This window comes from Hevea brasiliensis, chromosome 1 (assembly GCF_030052815.1).
Source record: "Hevea brasiliensis isolate MT/VB/25A 57/8 chromosome 1, ASM3005281v1, whole genome shotgun sequence".
NCBI lineage: Eukaryota > Viridiplantae > Streptophyta > Magnoliopsida > Malpighiales > Euphorbiaceae > Hevea > Hevea brasiliensis.
In genome coordinates, this window is record NC_079493.1 from 103,038,445 (window position 1) to 103,058,536 (window position 20,092).

The following is a 20,092-nucleotide window of genomic DNA, read 5'->3' on the forward strand; positions in this document are numbered from 1 at the left end:
CGGCCAAGTGGCACAACAATGACAGAAAGAACCATCAAATGATTGCGAACTTGATTCTTTGCTAGCTAGGCCCGAATGTATATGTGTTAGTGAAAAACACTTGGTCGAATTGAAATCTCAATCTAACCGTGCATCTCATTATTATTATTATTATTATTATTATTATTATTATTATTATTATTATTGAGATGAGAGATGGACTATACATAAAGTTTATCGTTTTTAATTTTATAATAGAGATTACTCTCTTTAATTTAATATTTGTAACATATATTTGATATTATTATTAGGATTGTTAATAAAAAATATTTTTTAAAATATATTAATTAAAAAGTAATTTAAAATTTAAATTTATTATATTTTAATTATAAAAATTTTAAAATAATTAACTTTAATAATATTTAAAATAATAATTTTTTAAAAATATATTTTTTATCTCTCGACTTTAACTTTAAACGGATCTTAGTAAGTTGAGTTAATTGGCTTAATATTTAGTTTTTTTTATTATTTTATTTTGAAAATTGAACGTGAACAATTTTTATATTTTGATTATTATACAAATGATAGACTTGGTGTATCATCATTAGCTCATTTTCTACCCTCCTAAGATATAATGTATATTATTTTATTGCAATTTTTAAGATGTATTTTAATTTGTGCATTTTTTTAATACTTTTGCATGGTCATCAAATAAATTTTTTCTTTAAAAATAATTGAACAAATCAATTAATTCATGTAATATATACAATCATCAAAATTTTCATCTAGATATGTACATCCAATCAATTAAAAATTAAAATATTAAAAAAAATTTTAAGATTTTATTTATTTCACAAAAAATAAATTGAATTATTTCACAAAAAATAAATTGAATATAAAAAATATTTTTCATAAAAATATTTTTTATTATTTGATTATAATATTAAACTAATGATATATATTTATGTTATGTATATATAAATATTTTTACATCTTAATAAGATTATCAAAGTTAAAAAAAAAACTTATTCTCTTAAAAAGAGTAAATTATTTTCTCTACAAATATTTAACTTTTTATTTAATTAGAAAAATATTTTTTATTAATTTTTTTTAATATATCAAATATTAAAAAATATAAAAAATATTTTTCGCGAAACAATCAAAATCTATACAATCACAATTTTTTTAGTAAATGATTTAAAAAATAAAAACTCGAACCTAAATTTGGTTAGACTCCATTACAATTAAGATCAAATATTAACAAAAAGTGTCACTTTAATGCAAAATAATTAAGAGGCCACATTTTATGAAATATCATGTTCTTATCGTTGTTCCTATTCATTTTCCACCTTACAAGCCAACATCAACGGAAAAAAAGTAAGGTGCTTTTCTTAAAACTTTCTCCTGAGTCCCATTATGGAAAGGTTGCAAAGCCAAACCAACTCAACTTACCTATTTTGTGTTCCTCATTAGTCCCTATATCTAATGTTGAAATTACTTTTTTGACCTTCATGTTTGACGCTTGCTCCAAGGGTTGAGGAGTCGCATTCTTTTGGGTTTTACATTGTGCCATATTTTCTAACCGCTCGATGCTCGTTACCGATTTAAAGTCGGTGCCACATCTAATGTCGCCTTTGAAGATGAAGCTAGGCCAAATGACCAAAATAACCGAGACCTAACCATTTATTTATAGAATCAATACGAGGGGTCTTTTTCCTCCGGAGTTATCCAAAACCTGTGGGCTCTCAGAATATGCTACTTTGTACCTTTTGATCGTGAGTGGAGTCTTTAAGAGAATGGTGTGGGATCATTGGCCGAATGGTGTTGCTATATTAAGTTATAGGAGATTACTTTTGCCCTCAAATATGGAAAATGTTAGAATACGCTGCCATGTATTTTATCATAATCACTATTAATTCCAGAATGATTTAATCTGTCTTGATTTAATAATTAAAAATATATCAATCACCTAATATTTAAGTTTAAATTTTTATTTTTTTAAATTTTTATTAAATATTTTATAATTTATTTAATTTAATTTAGTTTAATAATCGAAGATTTACGTTTGAATCTCCACTCTCCATTTCTTCACTAAAATAATATTTTACAATTTTCCTAATAAAAACATATATATACTTAAGATTTAATACTTAAAATTTTCAAATCAATTATTAAATATTAGTATTTAATAATTAATTATTAAATAAAAAATATTAATAACTCAAAAAAACAATTACTTTTAATAACTTAATTTGGAGATACTAATTTATAATTACGATATTGATACTATATTTTAATTGATTAATAACTGCTAATTTAAATAAATGCTCATTCAAATTTAAAAATTCATAATTAAAAGAAATTTTAATTAAAATTAGATTACGTTGCATATAAATTTTTTTTATACTCTATATTAAATTAATATTTAATACTATCACATTTAAATTTTTTTTAGTTCATTATTAAAAATCAGAAGACATTATCTGCGGTTTTTTTATTAGGGAATATTTATAAATAATTTTTTAAATAATGGAATTACAGCAGAAATCATGATACGTTGAATAGAAGTGACGGTACATGAAACTTGATAGATGCTTTATGCACAATGAAATTACTCTACTAAATTACTATTTTTATTTTCTTAAAGGATAATCTAAACCAACAGGCAAAGGGGATCGGCTGGAAATCCACGTCGGCGTGATTTCATCAATTGGCGCACTACGCCCGTTAAACATTCCGCGAACACAAAATACATCAAGACTCTACAGATAGATATAATTAAAAAAAAAAAAAAAAAACCTTAAAATACATGTTTATATCGAGAGAAAACACATACAAACACAGCACAGCAAAGCAGCAAACGAAACCAAACCTCTCCGCTGCCTCGTAGAAATCCATAAATTTTAATTTTCTGCTTCTCCAAGATAAAACCCAGTTTCTTCCTCGTAACGTAGAACAACTCAAAGAAAATCGTTAATCTTTTCTCTCGCATTTTTATTTTATTTTATTGTATTTTTTAATTTTGATTCGTTTCTTCTTTGGCCTCCTCCAAATGGTTGTTATGATGGAGGATAATGAGAGTTGTGGAAGCAGAGTTAATGATACAACGACGTCGTCTTCGACTTCGCTGTCGCCGTCGCCTTCACTTGTGCAGGGACGGCAACAGAGACAGAAGCTAGAGGTGTACAATGAGGTTCTTCGTCGGCTCAAACAATCCAACAATGAAGAGGCTAATCGGCCTGGTTTCGACGATGAACTCTGGGCTCACTTTCATCGTCTTCCTACTCGGTACCTTTACTTTTTCTTTCATGCGTACTTGTTTGTGTTTCTATATATGTAGTGTGTAGTTATGACTATTGAGGTTTTTGCTTGATGGATTTGGTGCTGGTTAGCTATTGAGATTCGGATATGGAAATTACGATTTTTTTGCTCTTTTTCAAACTTTTAAATTTAGTTTATAAAACTTTAATGTGTTGGTTATGTGTGTGTGTGATTTGAGTTTTGTGGATTAGCTTCGTGTTGGTAGTTAATTTAAAGTTTCTAAGATTTGAACGAACTCAGAAAAAGCAGATTTGATATATTATTTTCTCGTTGTTGATTACAAATATCAGATAATTTTAGGGGGTTTAATAGGCATTTCAAGCGCTTGTACTGTTCACTTTCGTTCCTTCCCTTTGTTAGTTATTAAATTGGCGTTTAAGTGCTTGATCTTATGTATTGCAGATATGCATTGGATGTGAATGTGGAGAGGGCGGAAGACGTACTTATGCACAAGAGATTATTGCAATTGGCTCATGATCCCGATAATAGACCTTCCATTGAAATCCGCCTAGTGCAGGTGACTTGATTCAATAAGTTTACAACTAAGCATGCCCAATGCCATGATTGATTAGTTAATTGATTAGCCTTTAGGTTTATTGATGCTTGGTGCTATGAACAACTGTTGTGTCTTTTATCGGAAAAACTACATGCACTCGGTATTTGGAGACTAATGCAATCAATACTGCTATTTATATTTGAGCTTTTCCCCTTTCTATTTTCTTTTACTCATTTTATATGGGGTTGAAGGATATTCTCACCGATGATGTGATGTTTTGCTTTCTTGGTGATGTTTTTAAAATTTGCAAATGATTAGGCCCCACCCGTGAAATCCTTTTAGACTGCAAAGAAGCGTTCATAATATCACTTGAAGTTGGGTTCTTGTCCTTAATCCATCGTTACATGTTGCTTAGTCAATATTTTTTCCTTTGGTATTTTAGATTCAGTACTCATTTACTGGCTATGAAGTATCTGGGTTGTAGAAAGTTATTAAATGTGCTGAACTGCAAACTTTAGCTTGGCTTGATACAATGATCATGGTAAAAGAAAAAGTGTTTTGATCCTCACTTGTCATAAATCACAAGTTATGACTGGAGTTGACTTGGTTTGACTCAGATTAGGTTGGCTAAAGCCGAATTTGACTTGAATTTTTCAGCACAATTTTTTTTTTAATTCTGCCAATCTGAATTTATCTTTGCTTCTCCTGGAAATACCACTTTCATATTATCTTTACAGCGATTATGGTTAAAAAAATTTTTTTGCTGGAATTTTGATATACTGTAAAGTAAAATACATAGTGCACTATCTTTCCTTTTTTTTTTTTTTAATTATTAGTATTTTTATTTTTTCATGAATGTGCACTATGTTTTCTAAATTTGGTTCAACATTGCTTGTATACAATGAAGTTTTGATTGATAAGCAATCATCGACAGCTTAGCTTATATTTTCATTAGCTAGAATTATTGTGATGTGTGTTGATTGGCTTGGATTTGATTGCATTTTGAATGTTGGTTAAGTTCAAGAAGCAAAAACAATGATGCTAATGTACTTCCATGTGGGACTGGTGGGATGATTTCTTTTTTTCCTTTTTTTGTTTCTATTTTTCACCTTGCAAACAAGAATCATGAATATGCTTAACTATTATTTTGGGAGATCTTTGATAAATGCAATTGACATTAGTGACTTTATATTTCACTGCCGGCTCACAATGGGCTAATTATCTGCATAGATCCTAACATTTTCAAATTATTTCGTATCCTATCTTTGTCCTTGAATGCTCTTTTTGACGCAGGATGGAAGTGTGGTAACTAGGTTAGATTACTTCTAGTCTTCTACATCTTAAGCATCCTTGATCCACAAGGAAAATAAGTATGGAGTTCATTGCAGAATAGAAGACTGAATTTTATTGATAATTGGCTCTCTCTTTTTGTAATACATAAGATAAGTATTAATAAGAACAGAAATTTTCTAGTTAGACTAGAAATTACTAAAATAGAAATGCTGAACACTCTAGGAATACTTAGTGTTTAAGGAAAATAAAACATAAACTACTAAAATAAGTAAGCAATAATCCCACACTAGTTTTAGCAATAATAAAATTATTATTGTTGATGAAAGGATTTCCTGTATCACTTTTATTGCAAGATGCTGTAGATTGATATAAATTGTCATGTTGAAGATGTGCAAAATGAATTTTGTATACCAAAGAAAACTTCAAGTTCCTATTAGGGGATTGTCATCTTATTGAGATTGGAGTTCTGAACTTTATGCTGAAGAAAGGTTTAAACCTTTGTATGTCTCTTTTTACGAACTAATTTATAGTGGCAAACTTTACAGCAGCTAGTAATTAAAAAAAGTAGGAAGTTCATAGCACATTGGTATCGACCTTCATTATGGTTTAGATCATTTGTGTAGATAAAAATACTCAGTATCAGAATTTTAATAGTAAAAAATATGCGGCAAGTTAGACGCAAAAAACAACTTTGGAAAGCGAATCTATATAGCCGACCCCAAATTTTTGGGATAAAGGCTTAGTTAAGTTGAGTTCAGTTGAGATTTTGGATTTTTTGGTGAATAGTCTAGTACGTCATTTTCCACTCAAGTAGTTTCTATGAAATTTCAATGCTGTTGGAAATGCATGGCCATTGCTTTCTCTTTGTTAAGAGTGAAAATGTGTTTGTTTATCACTAGCATAGCTGTCATTTCTTGTATATTAATGTTGTTATATAGTATTTAGTTAATAAATACATTTTGATGATATTTTTCACAGATGGCGTATTGCAGTTGCTAATTTATTTGTCTGCTTTCATTGAGTTTTGGATCACTAGGTTAAGAAGTCAAATTGATGTCTCTTAGTGAAAATTTACATTTTCCATCTTCTAATCATTGTTTGTTAATCATTTTGTGTTCCGAGTGTAAAATTTCCATTGGATAAGTATTACAAATTTAATTTCTTTCGTCTCTTTTTACCCTCCACAGAACTTATTAATTTGTTGTCTGCAATTTTGCTGATTGGAACTCTTATGATTTATCAACTAATTTGTCTTCTGTGCAGGTTCATTCTGTTTCTGATGGGAATTTAGCTGCTTCTAAGCTTTCAGACTCACCTCATAAAGGAGATGCCCAAAATAGTAGAAAGAGGTGTGATATTCTCTATTAGATCATTGTGTTTCCCGGAGCCCAGATCAAGTGTAAAATCTGAGCATGGACTTCATTCCTTTATCTTGTATTTTTGTTGTGTATTTCCCTTAACTGATTGTCATTAATAATGCTGACATCTCTAGTTGGTTTCAATGGTCAGCATACATCCACCACCTGCCTTTGGTTCATCACCTAACCTTGAAGCGCTTGCACTTGAAGCAACTAAATATGAAAATGATGATGGTGATAATTCTGTGCATGCAAATTCAAAGTTTTCTCGGTAATTCTCAATCAAAACATGTTCTGTAGGCTATAGTTCATAATGTTTTAGTTTTCCTGGAATTAAAAAAGTGTCTCAACTCTTTTAGGTAGTCTTAATAATTAATTGTTTCTTCTGTATTAGAGGAATAAAAATATGACAAAAAGTGTTTCAGTGTGTTGAAAGAAATAATGCTTCATGCTATTGTTCCTATTCCTTGACAAAAGGTTGAGAGGTGGAGGTAGTTGAGGGGCGTATGCAGTTGTATTTTCACTGAATCAACTCTCAATTGTATACACACACACATACATACAAAGGGAGAGAGAGAGAGAGAGAGAGAGAGAGAGAGAGAGAGAGAGAGAGAGAGAGATTTGTTATGCTAATTCTTAAGTCATCAAAATGCTATAAATTAATGTCATCCTGGACCTGATTATGCTATTTTACATTTCCTAATATTCTTTGTTATGTAGGTTCTGGATCATAATTATCATATATTTTTTTTAAAGTTTGTTACAATGATGACAAAGTTCTATTTCATTCTGTATGAGAAGCTGCATATTTGATTGGAAGTTCAATCTGATTAAATATATCATCAACTTTTAGTTAATTTACATTCATCTATGTGCAATTTTAGGTATATTGCTTGTTTCTTTGATTCCCTGGGTAAAAGCTCCTTGAAGGTGGTTTATTGAGGACTTTAGTTTCTATTTTCATTATATATGAGACGCAACATATTTGAGATGGAAATTCAATTAAGATACAGCATATTTGCAGTGGAAGTGCAATCTGATTGAATATTTCATCTTCATTTTCTAGGTATTTTGCATGTGTTTATGCACAAATTAATTTTATGCATATTGCTTGCTACTTGAAACAAATGATTTTACATTTTTAGTGAGGCAACAACTAATTTGTTCTGTGCATTTAGTTCTACTTGATTATATCATGTCATATTACTTCATACTCTCTTTATGTTATACACCTTTGATAGATTTTAATGATGAAATTTGTGTTCTTTCTGTAATGCAATGATGTAGGCCCTTGCATGAAATTACTTTTTCAACTGATGACAAGCCAAAACTTCTTAGTCAGGTAAGATAGGTATGCTTGTTAGAGTATGCAAATTGCCCTTAATAATGTTTTACCATAGTTTGATTGACTTGGGAAAGTCAAAGTGTAGGCCTTTGCATGAAATTACTTTCAGTATGTATTTTTAATGATTGCAAATGTAGTTTAGTATTTATTTCACTTGTTGATTCTGTCAGCTAGCAGCTGAGGTGGCTGGTGATGTTGCATGTCAAATAGCTCAAATTACTTGTGAGCAACAAGAGGGTGCCTGATATTGTAATTTGGAAATTAATAATTTAAATAACCACATTTAGGATCTGCCTGGCATTGTTGTTGTTAGTGCGGTCAAGAAAAACTTCCTCAAAAGCATACTGATTGCAAGCAATTAAAAATTGATTTGAAGGTATTTTCCACATGTTTTGGCAACAGAAACCCTAACACAGCTCAAATACAGTTAGGAATTGCTTTTTGGAAAGCATTTGAAAGGGTGTTTTCCCAAAAAGCAGTTCAGATGCATGCGAAATGGGCATCTGGCTATTATTTCAATGAAGCTGCTGCTTATTGAGATCGATTAATCTTAAAGGAGATCACATATAACTATCTTCCCTTGATTAATTTTAATGAAACCAACAAATAACAATCTTCCCTATCTGACATGTGTAGTATAAATTTTTTCTCCAATTCCTTTTCTTGATTCATGCAGTCATAGATCTTGTGCAAAATTCGCAGTTGACTTCATTACTTGCTGAGATTGGGTTGAACATCCAAGAAGCACATGCTTTCTCCACAGTTGATGGCTACTCCTTGGATGTCTTTGTTGTTGATGGTTGGCCATATGAGGTACTTGCAGATTTCACACATTTAGTAGGTTAACACTTTGAATAGTTAAGTCATAAATTAGGAAAATATTTTAAATACATAGATACCTGTCTGAGGACAGTTTTGATATTTTCAGGAAACAGAGCAGCTTAGAATTGCATTGGAAAAGGAAGTTTTTAGGATTGAGGTAATTATTTGGTTCCTGTTCATTATGATGACAAGTTTCTCTTAATTACTTATGCAGTTCACAGCAAATCATCCATGAAAAGTACTGTGTTTTGGATTCTAGTTTTATATTGCATCATATGCTTATTCTAGAAATGTTGTCCAACAATGCCCTTGTCATTATTCTCCTTCCTAAGTAAGTTCATTTATTTATTTATTTTCTGCATTGTCTTGATGGGTCAAGTGGAGGCTTAATGTGATTTTTGATGTTCAAGTATTGAATAATTTGCATGCAGAATACTCTATTCAAACAGAGAGATAAATTACTTATTGGCCATTATAATTTTTAGTTATATGAAAAGCTAGTGAATTGGAGGGATGCAACAAACTGAAATTCATTGCAAAATTTCTTATGTCACATTAAAATTAATTTGTCTAATGAACCATTAAACAATTGGCTATTTATGGTGGGAGAGGATTTTGGTCAGTAGAGAACCATTATAAAACTTAAAAGTTACGCTCAAATAGTTGCTAGAAAGAGCTAACTCTGGAAGCCAGTGGAGCATTGTGTTGTATTTTACGTGTACTAGAAGTTGGGCAAGAGTCAACTAGGAAGTTATGGACAATGCCATATGTTGACTGATAACTTAAGTAGCAAAGCCCACTATGTTGGGATTAAGTTTTTGTTCATTTGACTAAAGTTTGTTGAATTATACCATTGGGATCTTAATTGGTCGGCAGTTATGTTTTATCTGTATCTTTTTGAATTGGATGGATTTTATCTTTTGTATCCCCTGTGAATGGTTCAAATTAAGATGGTACGTTTCTGGCTGAAATGCAACTTGTAAACACCACAAGCAAATGCATTTTCGATTCACATTTTACTGTGTTGACGCGCAGAAGCAGAATTGTTCGAATCATCATTCATTATCACATACTGATAAGCATGAGCAAACCCAAATCAAATATGATCCTGAACATGTGGCAATACCTAATGATGGAACTGATGTCTGGGAAATTGATCCTAACAACCTAAAGTTTGAGAACAAAGTTGCATCTGGATCATATGGTGATCTGTAAGTGTGCTTTCTGTCAGATGCAAGTGCTGAATTGTGTTGGATTTTCCAATTAACTGCCCCAGCCAATTGGTTTAGGTACAAGGGTACGTACTGTAGTCAGGAAGTAGCTATTAAAGTCCTCAAACCTGAGCGTATAGATTCGGATATGCAGAAAGAGTTTGCCCAGGAAGTCTTCATAATGAGGTTTGACATAATGTCTTTAGCTTGCACTGTCATCTGAATTGCTAGGCTGTAGAAATTTTCCCATAATTTATTAAAGTATTTAGAAAGTCGAAGATGAATCATCCATTGTGCTACCACAATTTTAGATTTGGTCTATTCATTTCCTAATTGTTAAATATGCTTCTGAATATTTGTAGGAAGGTTCGACATAAGAATGTTGTACAGTTTATAGGTGCATGTACGAAGCCTCCAAGTTTGTGCATTGTAACAGGTAAATGCAAATGATTGTTTTGAATGTTCATGACAACCCTTCTATGTTATTAATTTTTTCACTTGTTCAAATTTTTTTCTCCAATTGTAAATTTTGTTATCTTCCTCTAATTATGCATTTTTATTTTCTTGTTAAATAGAATTTATGTCAGGTGGAAGTGTCTACGACTACCTACACAAACAGAAGGGTGTCTTTAAGCCCCCATCCCTACTTAAAGTGGCAATAGATGTTTCTAAAGGAATGAACTACTTGCACCAAAATAATATAATCCACAGAGATTTGAAGGCTGCAAATCTTCTCATGGATGAAAATGAAGTAAGCTTCTTCCTTAATTTTATATTGTCATTTAATCTTTGAGGCGTGAGAATGTGATGAAGGATTTGTATTTTATGCCATGTATAAGTAGAACAGCACTTATATTTGTTCCTAGCATTTTAGGTGGTTAAGGTTGCTGATTTTGGGGTTGCTAGAGTAAAGGCACAATCTGGAGTTATGACAGCTGAAACTGGGACCTATAGATGGATGGCTCCTGAGGTACACTTATTTCACAAACATTAGTTTCAAAGTGTTTTGTGTTTACTTGTTAATCCTCCTTTTAATTTCCCATTTGGTACTTAGAGGAAGGGCTTGGGTGTTAAACCCATGCCTTACAGCTTTAGAAGTGTCAAATTTTCAATTGGCTAAAATACTAGATCTAAGCCCACTTAAGGTATTAATAGCGTCATTATTGATCCAAATGCATTCAAATTTCAAAACAACTTGATTTTTTTTTTAATTGTGTTGCATTGTGAATGAGCCGTTAGCCCATTTTACAAGAAATGCTCTTTTTTTTTTCTTTATTTACATTAAGCATATTTTTCTACTTTTTAAGTGCTAGACAATTGTAGTCAGGGCGGAGTTACATAGAGCTGGAGGGGGGGCCACAAGCCCCATGCCTCCCCACCACCTATAAATTTTTTAAATAAAAATTTTTTAAAATTATATCTAAAATATTTATATTTATAAAAATTATATTTAAAATATTAATATTTATGTAATTTATAAAAATTTATTTATTTCTAATTATAAATTCAATTAGTAAATATAAATCACAATTAAATATGGTTTATTATCTCTTATTAATTTAATTAATAAATATTTTCATTTATTGATCTTTCCCAATTTAAAACAAAAATGTTTAATTTTATTTTATTTTTTACTTTATTTTTTTTAGAAAATTAATGAATAAAATAGATTGAACTAATGACTTGATGAATTTTTTTTTATTTTTCAAGTGTTATAGTTTAGAATGAAAATATTTTGCACAATATATTTGAAGTATATATATATATATTTGAGTGAATATAAATAGTTGATAAATTATTTTATAATTTTGTTTGGCCCCTTCTAATACTATATCTAGCTTCGCCACTGATTGTAGTCAGTTGTGCAAAGCATTGAGCTGCCATATCATCACACTCTGTCACCATAAGTGGCAGAAATCAATCCACATCATCTTCGCCATTTAAAGCTGAGGACATTGCACCTTTTTCTCTAGTCAAGAAATTCAACGAGCCTGTTTGGTACAAATCATTCTAAACTGAAATATATCTTGAGTTTTACCCAAAAATGGAGCTTGACATGGTTTGGATATGGGTATTATAGATTAGTGAATGCGTTGTCATGGGATATTGAGCATATTGAAGCTGTAAGAGAAAAGAAAACTAGGGGTAGACCTATATCATGGGGAGTTTTAACTTAATTTGAAGTTTTAACTAATTCCCATACTAGTTGAACTTGTACCATATGAGTGATTGCAATATAAGAATGCTACACCTCTTTGTTCGTGACTGTGGTGCATACTAGGTGAAAATTTGACTGGATATCATAGCATTATAGTCTGGTCATTACCTAGGTTCTCTTGGGATGTTATTTTTGGATTTGCTAAAACTCTTTTTAGAAGTGTAAAAGATCTTTAATCCATCAGTAACGTACTAATTTTATATAAGTAATCTATATTTTATGCATGTGCTCAAGTGAGAGGAAGGGAAGAGGGTAAGTGGGTAAGAAGGGAGAACTTTCGAGTTTTGAGGAAAGTGATATGGCCTTACCTTCTTGTGTCTTATTGCGAATGGATGATGGGTTTCTACACTTTCCAAGCAATAACTTGTTGTGTACCCATGCTGTTTCTTACTAATTCAGAATGGTGAATAGCACTCTGCTTTCTTGATGTGAAAGCATCTTCTAATTGTGTGCCCATCTCACCATTTTCTTACAACAGTTCTTTTGCATTGAAGGTCATCGAACACAAACCATATGACCACAAGGCTGATGTTTTTAGTTTTGGGATTGTATTATGGGAGTTGTTAACCGGAAAGGTATTGTTGCTCATCAAACTTTGTCTAGTTTCATTGGAGGTATTTTTATCTCTGAGTTGTAGATGTATTTTTGGCTCACAGCTTCCATATGAGTACTTAACCCCATTGCAAGCAGCTGTTGGTGTGGTCCAAAAGGTACAACATCCTTGTCGCAAGTCCACATCTGCTGAAATCTTGTTCATAATATATCCAATAGAGTTTGCAAGAGTATTTGCAATTATATAATTACTTCATGATTTATTTCACATGCTGCTTTCATTGACATGATTTCAGGGTTTACGACCAACAACTCCGAAGCACACTCATCCAAAGCTGTCTGAGCTGCTTGAGAAATGTTGGCAGCAAGATCCAGCACTACGACCAGACTTCACTGAGATCATAGAGATTCTGCAGCAAATAGCGAAGGAGGTACCTTCTCATGCATGGACATTCTGCTATCTGTAAATAAGAAGCACTGGAACATCTCGTGCAATCATCCCCCCCTTCTTTTTATGAGTTGATTGTTTTAAGTTTGTTAGAAAAGCCCTCACCTATAAGCTTGAACTTTTAAGTTGAGTGGTTTATTGACGTGGTACCCGAGACTTTCAAATTAAAAAGCCTAAAATTTGAATCCTAGCAAGCCCATTTATTAATTATATTAATTAAATATTTAAACATAAGCCAAATTGGACCTGTGCTTGTTCATGCTTAAAGCTAGTGAGCATTTGTGTGTGGGGGTTTCTTAGAGATATGAAACTATTCTTAGATCCCTCACCTACAAGTTTAAACTTTTAATCACACTAATAAATTATTATCATTTATATTTGGCTGCTTTCTTCTCTGCTAGTAACATTATCTGGGACTCGATTACCTGTTTGATGCAGGTTGGGGAAGAAGGCGAGGGGCGCAAGGACAAATCATCCGGAGGATTCCTATCTGTGTTACGAAGGGGGCACCACCACTGAAGTAGAACGTAGGTATAAAGATGTTCATAAGCTGATGAAGAAAAGGTCTAATTGATGTAAGCCATCTTTTCATCTATCTGGTCATCAACGTGGTAATAACATTTTGTCCAAATAATCAATCTTATTTAATATTTTTGGGGAATTCGATACCATTTTCACATGGTTCGATCACAGCATTAAATTCTGCAGTGAGGGGTTGTGCGGACGAGCTTTGTAAGAGTAACAAACCAGATATTTGGCGGCCTTATAATACACCAAATAGTGTTCTTATGATTTTATTAACAATTCCTATCGTTTGATTATTGCAATCGCCGTGCATGGGATGTATGGGAGCTATGGATTTTGCATGAAACGTTTAAATAATGGACTGAAAGTTTCTATACGTGTTTTAAAGATAGTTTAATTAAAAAATAATAAGCCCCGGTGGGTAAAATAAATAAATAAATAATTGAAGATGATGGTTATCTCCAGTCTCCAACCGGGGGGCTAGATTAGTTTGTAAGGGCAACGGGATAATTTCCCATGGTTGTCTGATGTTTTTCCATTTTAATTTGTATTACAATAATACTTGAAGGACAATAATGAATTATAATAATACTTGAACTTCTCTTATCGTCCTTCAAGTTAGAAAGATGTATTATAAACATTCTTCAATTTTAATCTGACTCACAAACTAAATTTTAATACAAAATATGCTGAATAATAATTTAACATTGCGTATATTATTTGGCTAATGTAAGTTAGACAAAAAAAATTATACACAATATCAATCTATATTAAAAAAAAATATTCATACCTAATCACAGTTTGAATATCATTAAAATAAGACAAAATGTTATTATTGTAAACATTAATCTAAAATTAAATTAAAAAGTAATATATGTAAAAATAATATAATTAAATTTTTTCAAGATACAATAATAATTATTACATAATTTTTATCAAATAAATTAAATAATTAATTGTAAATAATTTTAAAAATATTAGACTATGTTATAAGTATGATTTTTTCAAATAAGTCAAAAACAAATAAAAATTTTATATTTTAAAATAGCTATAAAAGTTTGAGAGAAAATTTATATAATTATGATTTATTTCTGAACATTTTTATAAAAATTTTAAATAAAAATATATTAAATTAAAGTTTAAGAATTTTTATGATGTAAATTGAAGTTGAGTGCCAACCGAAGTACACCCATTTTTGAAAGAATGTTTAGTGAAATTTAGCTATGTTAACCTATAAATTATTTAGAGTAGGTTACATTTTAATGATGTTAAAATTGAAATTCAGAAATTTTTAAGATTGGATTACTATAATCAGAATTTTAGGACTTGATGTTGAGATTTGATGGTTTAAATCCTAAGTTCTGGATTATGGATGAATTCTAGAAATCCAATGTTCAGCGGTCAAAACATGAATGTTCAGCAGCCAAAACATGTGAATAGTCACATAACAGTGCATGGCTTCTTCTGTAGCTGAAAACCCAGACTTCGACCGTTGAACATGTTGCGCTTGTAAAGTGTAGTTTAACTAAAATTATGTAAACCCAAAACTAAAAAGCCTCAAATTTTATTATTGTAGAAAAGGGATTAGGATATCAAAGAAGTAAAGTAAAAAAGTCTAAAGACCATTTAGTAATAGGTGAAATAATAAAGTCCAACAATAATCCAAGGTGAGTAGAATTTAAAATTTTTAAATGAATATTTAAATTGCTTTATTACATTCTATGTATCTTCATGCATGTTGACAATAATATGATATATTTTACTATAATTATATATTTATTTTTATACATTAGAAATGCATAATCACAAAGATGTTGCATATTTATCTGTGATGTTCTGGTAATTCATAGACGACTCGTTGATTCCTAATGAAAGTAAAGTAATAGCATGATGCATGAGCTCACTTATTGATTATGATATAGGGATGTCAAGTAAGGCAATTCTGTATATCTAGCATCAATAAAATGTCATGAATTATAAGAGAAAGTTTTGAGTAGCTCACAAAGCGGGGTTAGGCTCATTGGATATGATATACTATGATATGGGATGGGAGAACCACTAGTGACATGAACAACTTTGACGTGATTTATTGTGTTGTGTAAACTTGTGTGACTACTGCATTTCCATTTGCTTGAACTTGATTATTTAATTACATGTTTTATTCTTAAAGTATACTTTTACTCACTAGCTACCTCCGCGATTTTCTACCTTCCCCCTTCAGGGAGAAGAGCTAAATGTGTGACACCCCTTACCCATCTACAGTATATCCGAGTAAGATATGTCACACAGTGTACCGGAACACTCTATTTTATCTCAATCATTTTTATTCTTTCTTAATTTATTTTTATCATAGTTTTGAATATAATTTGTGAAATATAATTCATTTAAGTCATTTATTAAAATTTTAATTTATTTGAGGTTTCGAAAATTTTATAGAAAATCCGGCAGAATACCGGCTAAAAATGGAGAAAACAGTTCTTCGGAACCTGTGAAAAACACTTCCAATAATCATTTCCAATCATTCTCAAACTCCAATAATCATCAAAATCTCAATATTTTTCAACAATATTTCCATTTCTCAATCATTCATTTCTCATGGCATTCATATATAAGCAATAAATAAATACTCAAATTTCTATTCATAAATACAATTTTCACTATTTACATTAACATCAAATACATGCCATAAATCTCAATTACACATGAGAAAATAAAAGTTAGTTACAATGTCATACCTTACCCCTCTGTAAGGCATAACATGATCCCGTAGAATACTTAATGAACTACCGAACTTCACCTACCAATAACTCATTAAGTACCCTACAAGGGATTTTAAAACAATTTTCTTACATTTTGGAAGTGGTGAGCATTTTGGTATGAATTAAAAACCATTTATTCAAAGTTTAAATACTAGTAAAAATTTTTGTTCATTTTAATTTTACCGCAAATTTTATAAAAATTTTGACAGAGTTCCGTTTGTATTTGGTAAAAACAGTTCTTCAAATACCTGAAAAAAGACACTTCCAATAATTTTCTCAACTCCCAACCTCCAATAAATCACAAATCAACTCAATTCAATTCACTTCAAAACAATTCCACAATCCAAATCAAAATTTATCATCTCAAAATATTTAATAACTCCATTTACAAGGCATAAAGTATGAAATTCACAAGTATAAATATTAATTTACAGAAGGAAATCCAAAAATAATATTATTACAATTTATTTTGCAACTGCTCAACTTTACATTGATATATACAACATTTCTATATTTACATAAAAATTAACTACAAGGATATAAAATAATACCAGTACAAAAAGATCAGTGGAGGCCTCAATTCAATAGCAGCTCACTCTGCTGTTTTCTCCTTGCTCTTATCTGCATGACAAAGAAAATAAGCTATCGCTGAGTATAAAAATACTCAGTGGTGCACAATAAAAATTTGAAATGCAATACATAAATCATTCATTGATGAAACACAATTTAAATATTTCTCAATCACATTTCACAAATTATCAAAGCTCATAATAACACAATTTAGTCAAATAATTTAATAAATACAGTGTTGCCAAAATCATACACAACTTAAGCCATGATACAAAATTTTCGATCAATGCCGTGTTGTACACCACGACAAAACAATCTACAACCCCATTAATCGAAATCAATGAGGGAGGTGGCTAGCTAGCTAATGAGTACTCATCCGATCTCAACCTTAACTGGCAAGCCAGAGAGGGAGGAAAATAAACGATCTCAACCCCATAAATGGAGGAGGAATAATGTGATACTATCAGGCTAAGTGTGAACACAAATCAATTCAAAACAATTTATTCAAATAATTTATGAGAAATCTGTCTAATTTTCAAAGTCATATTCACAATCATAAATGGCAACACAATTCATAATTAAATAAAAAAAAAATCAAATTTTCAAGAATCATATATTTAAACAAAAATTACTATGCACAGACTTGACGTGAGTCGCCTCTAGGCCTTGACTCAGTCTCTCCGAGCTTCCAAGTCTTTTCAATTTGAAACACACGCTTCATAGTGTTTCAGTACCATATCTTAGCATAAATCCAAAAATAAATTTAACTTCACTTTTACCTAGCTTTATTGTGCTAAACTCGACGTTCTAGAAATTTTTGTGTTTCGGGTTACTATTCACTACACTATTCAAGTCAAATTATTGACTTTCTAAAGCTTAATAGGTATGGGAACTCCAACTTCACCCACATACCACATTTTGGTCATTAAATTTGTTGGTTTTGGTCATTTTCTCAAAGCTTAAGTCCTTTAGGCAAAATTATCAAATTTTCAGTTTTGGTGCTCCTAGTTGTACTGTTCCATTAGTCATTCTACTGTTGGAATTTGGCAAAACTTCATTCATAGAAAATGTTCCTTATTGTCTTAAGTTTATTCTTATTTTTGGATCACCCCAATTAGAGTTTTGTAGCTCAAGTTATGGCCATTTGAACCATGGCTGTCGGATTGGACACAACCCAGATTTTCTGGGCAATTTTGGTGCTGGCAGTTTTGGGTCACCAACTTGGGGTGGCCAAATGACTTGGTTTCTGTCAGAATTTTGGTTTGTGTTCTTCATGAAAGTTTTAGGTCTATATCTCATCCACCAGTAATGCTCCTTTAGCCCTCTATACATTTTTGTACCACCAGGGTGCATGGCAAAAGGAGACTCATGTGCTTCCTTCAAAATGATCTGCCTCAAATTAACATCATTAGGAACACACATTCTGCCTTGGTGTAGCAATAGACCATCATTTCTGATTGAGAACTCTGGTTTCTTGCCCTGCCGGACTTCTTCCAACAGCTTCTGATACCTTTCATCATTCTGAGCAGCCATTCTGATCTGATCAATCAACACTGGCTGTACATGCCATGCAACTGCTGTCTGCCCCTCATCATTAATCTCTAAACTGGCATGTAATGATCTCAACTCATGTACCAAAGACAAAGGAGTAACTCGTAGACTTGCCATAGTCTTGCGACTTAAGGCGTCAGCCACCACATTAGCTTTCCCCGGCTGATAGTCTATTAGATAATCATAATCTTTTATCAACTCTAACCATCTCCTCTGTCTCAAATTCAACTCTTTCTGGGTACCCAAATACTTCAAACTCTTATGATCTGTGTAGATGTAGCACTTCTCCCCATACAAATAATGTCTCCAGATCTTAAGAGCAAACATAATAGCTGTAAGCTCCAAGTCATGTGTCGGATAATTCCTCTCATGCGGTTTTAGCTGGCATGATGCATAGGCAATGACATTTCGATCTTGCATCAATACACAGCCTAACCCATTGTGAGAAGCATCAGAATCAGATATTCTTTACCCGGTAGGTAAAGTCGGATCGAGCCTCACCAAACATCTCTTCAATTCATCAAAACTTTGCTGGCATTTGTCCGTCCACTGAAATTTCACATCCTTTCTAAGTAGCTTGGTCAATGGAGATGCCAACATGGAGAATCCCTTCACTCCCTTCACAAATCGACGGTAGTATCCAGCTAACCCCAAAAAACTGCGAATCTCTGTGACATTTATGGGTGGCTTCCAATTAAGGACAGCTTCAATCTTGCTAGGATCTACCTTAATGCCCTCTGCTGATACTATGTGCCCCAAAAAGGATATCTCCTTCAGCCAAAATTCACATTTCGATAATTTGACATATAGCTGTTTCTCCCTCAAAGTCTGTAGTACAACCCGCAAATGTCTATCATGCTCTTCCGCATTCCTCGAATAGACCAATATATCATCGATAAATACCACAACAAACTGGTCGAGGTATGGTCTAAAGATAGTGTTCATCAGATCCATAAAAGCAGCCGGAGCATTAGTTAACCCGAATGGCATGACCAAGAACTCATAATGGCCATAGCGGGTTCTCAAGGCGCTTTAGGAATACTCGCTCTTGTACTTTCAGTGATAATAACTCGATCTCAGTCAATTTTGAGAACACACCGCACTCCTCAACCGATCAAACAAGTCATCAATGCGGGCAATGGGTATCTGTTCTTTATTGTCACCTTATTCAATCGCCGATAGTCAATGCATAACCGAGAGTGCCATCTTTCTTCTTTACAAACAATCTTGCGCTCCCCAAGGTGACACACTAGGCGGATAAAGCCCTTATCAAGCCTCGCAATCAGATTTTCAATTCTTTTAGTTCTGCAGGTGCCATTCTGTATGGTGTTATGGAGATTGGGTCTACACCAGGCATAACATCAATTTCAAACTGCACCTCGCTTTCTGGAGGTAATCCTGACAATTCATCAGGAAATACATACGGAAAGTCACATACAGTAGGAATGTCCTTTAGTGCTGGACTCCCCACTTGGGTGTCTATCACATGTGCCAAGTACGCCTCACACCCTTTTCTAATCATTTTTCTGGCCAGTGCAGCTGAAATAATGTTTGAAGGCAATAGCTACCTCTCCCCACGAATTACTACATCACCATACTGAGGAAGACCAAAAGTGACTGTCTTCAGTCTACAATCAATCATCG

The 20,092-nt window shown here is 32.0% G+C and overlaps 1 protein-coding gene across 2 annotated transcripts; it reads left to right on the forward strand.

The window, feature by feature from the left end:
• The first annotated feature begins 2,752 nt into the window (after positions 1-2,752).
• On the forward strand, positions 2,753-13,870 carry LOC131179417 (serine/threonine-protein kinase STY46-like). Of its 2 annotated transcripts, XM_058146261.1 has the most exons (16): positions 2,755-3,267; positions 3,703-3,817; positions 6,353-6,438; positions 6,599-6,718; positions 7,735-7,789; positions 8,495-8,605; positions 8,721-8,771; positions 9,650-9,825; positions 9,904-10,011; positions 10,188-10,261; positions 10,401-10,576; positions 10,700-10,795; positions 12,538-12,618; positions 12,700-12,753; positions 12,892-13,026; positions 13,482-13,870. In XM_058146261.1, exons 1-16 carry the CDS (start codon positions 3,032-3,034, stop codon positions 13,560-13,562), a joined length of 1,755 nt encoding a protein of 584 aa, XP_058002244.1. In that variant the 5' UTR covers positions 2,755-3,031; the 3' UTR covers positions 13,563-13,870. The 2 variants fall into 2 exon arrangements, 1 of the variants encoding a protein (XP_058002244.1); XR_009148415.1 differs by lacking the exon at positions 13,482-13,870 and having other exon boundaries at positions 2,753-3,267; positions 12,522-12,618; positions 12,892-12,985.
• The last annotated feature ends 6,222 nt before the right edge of the window (positions 13,871-20,092 follow it).

What these genes read in the sequence shown, in the direction of transcription:
- LOC131179417 (XM_058146261.1), top strand. Translation starts at nt 3,032, where the DNA reads ATGGTTGTTATGATGGAGGATAATGAGAGTTGTGGAAGCAGAGTTAAT. An exon ending in TCTGGATCATATGGTGATCT is followed by an intron (nt 9,826 to 9,903) that starts GTAAGTGTGCTT and finishes CAATTGGTTTAG; the next exon opens with GTACAAGGGTACGTACTGTA. An exon ending in ATAGATGGATGGCTCCTGAG is followed by an intron (nt 10,796 to 12,537) that starts GTACACTTATTT and finishes TTTGCATTGAAG; the next exon opens with GTCATCGAACACAAACCATA.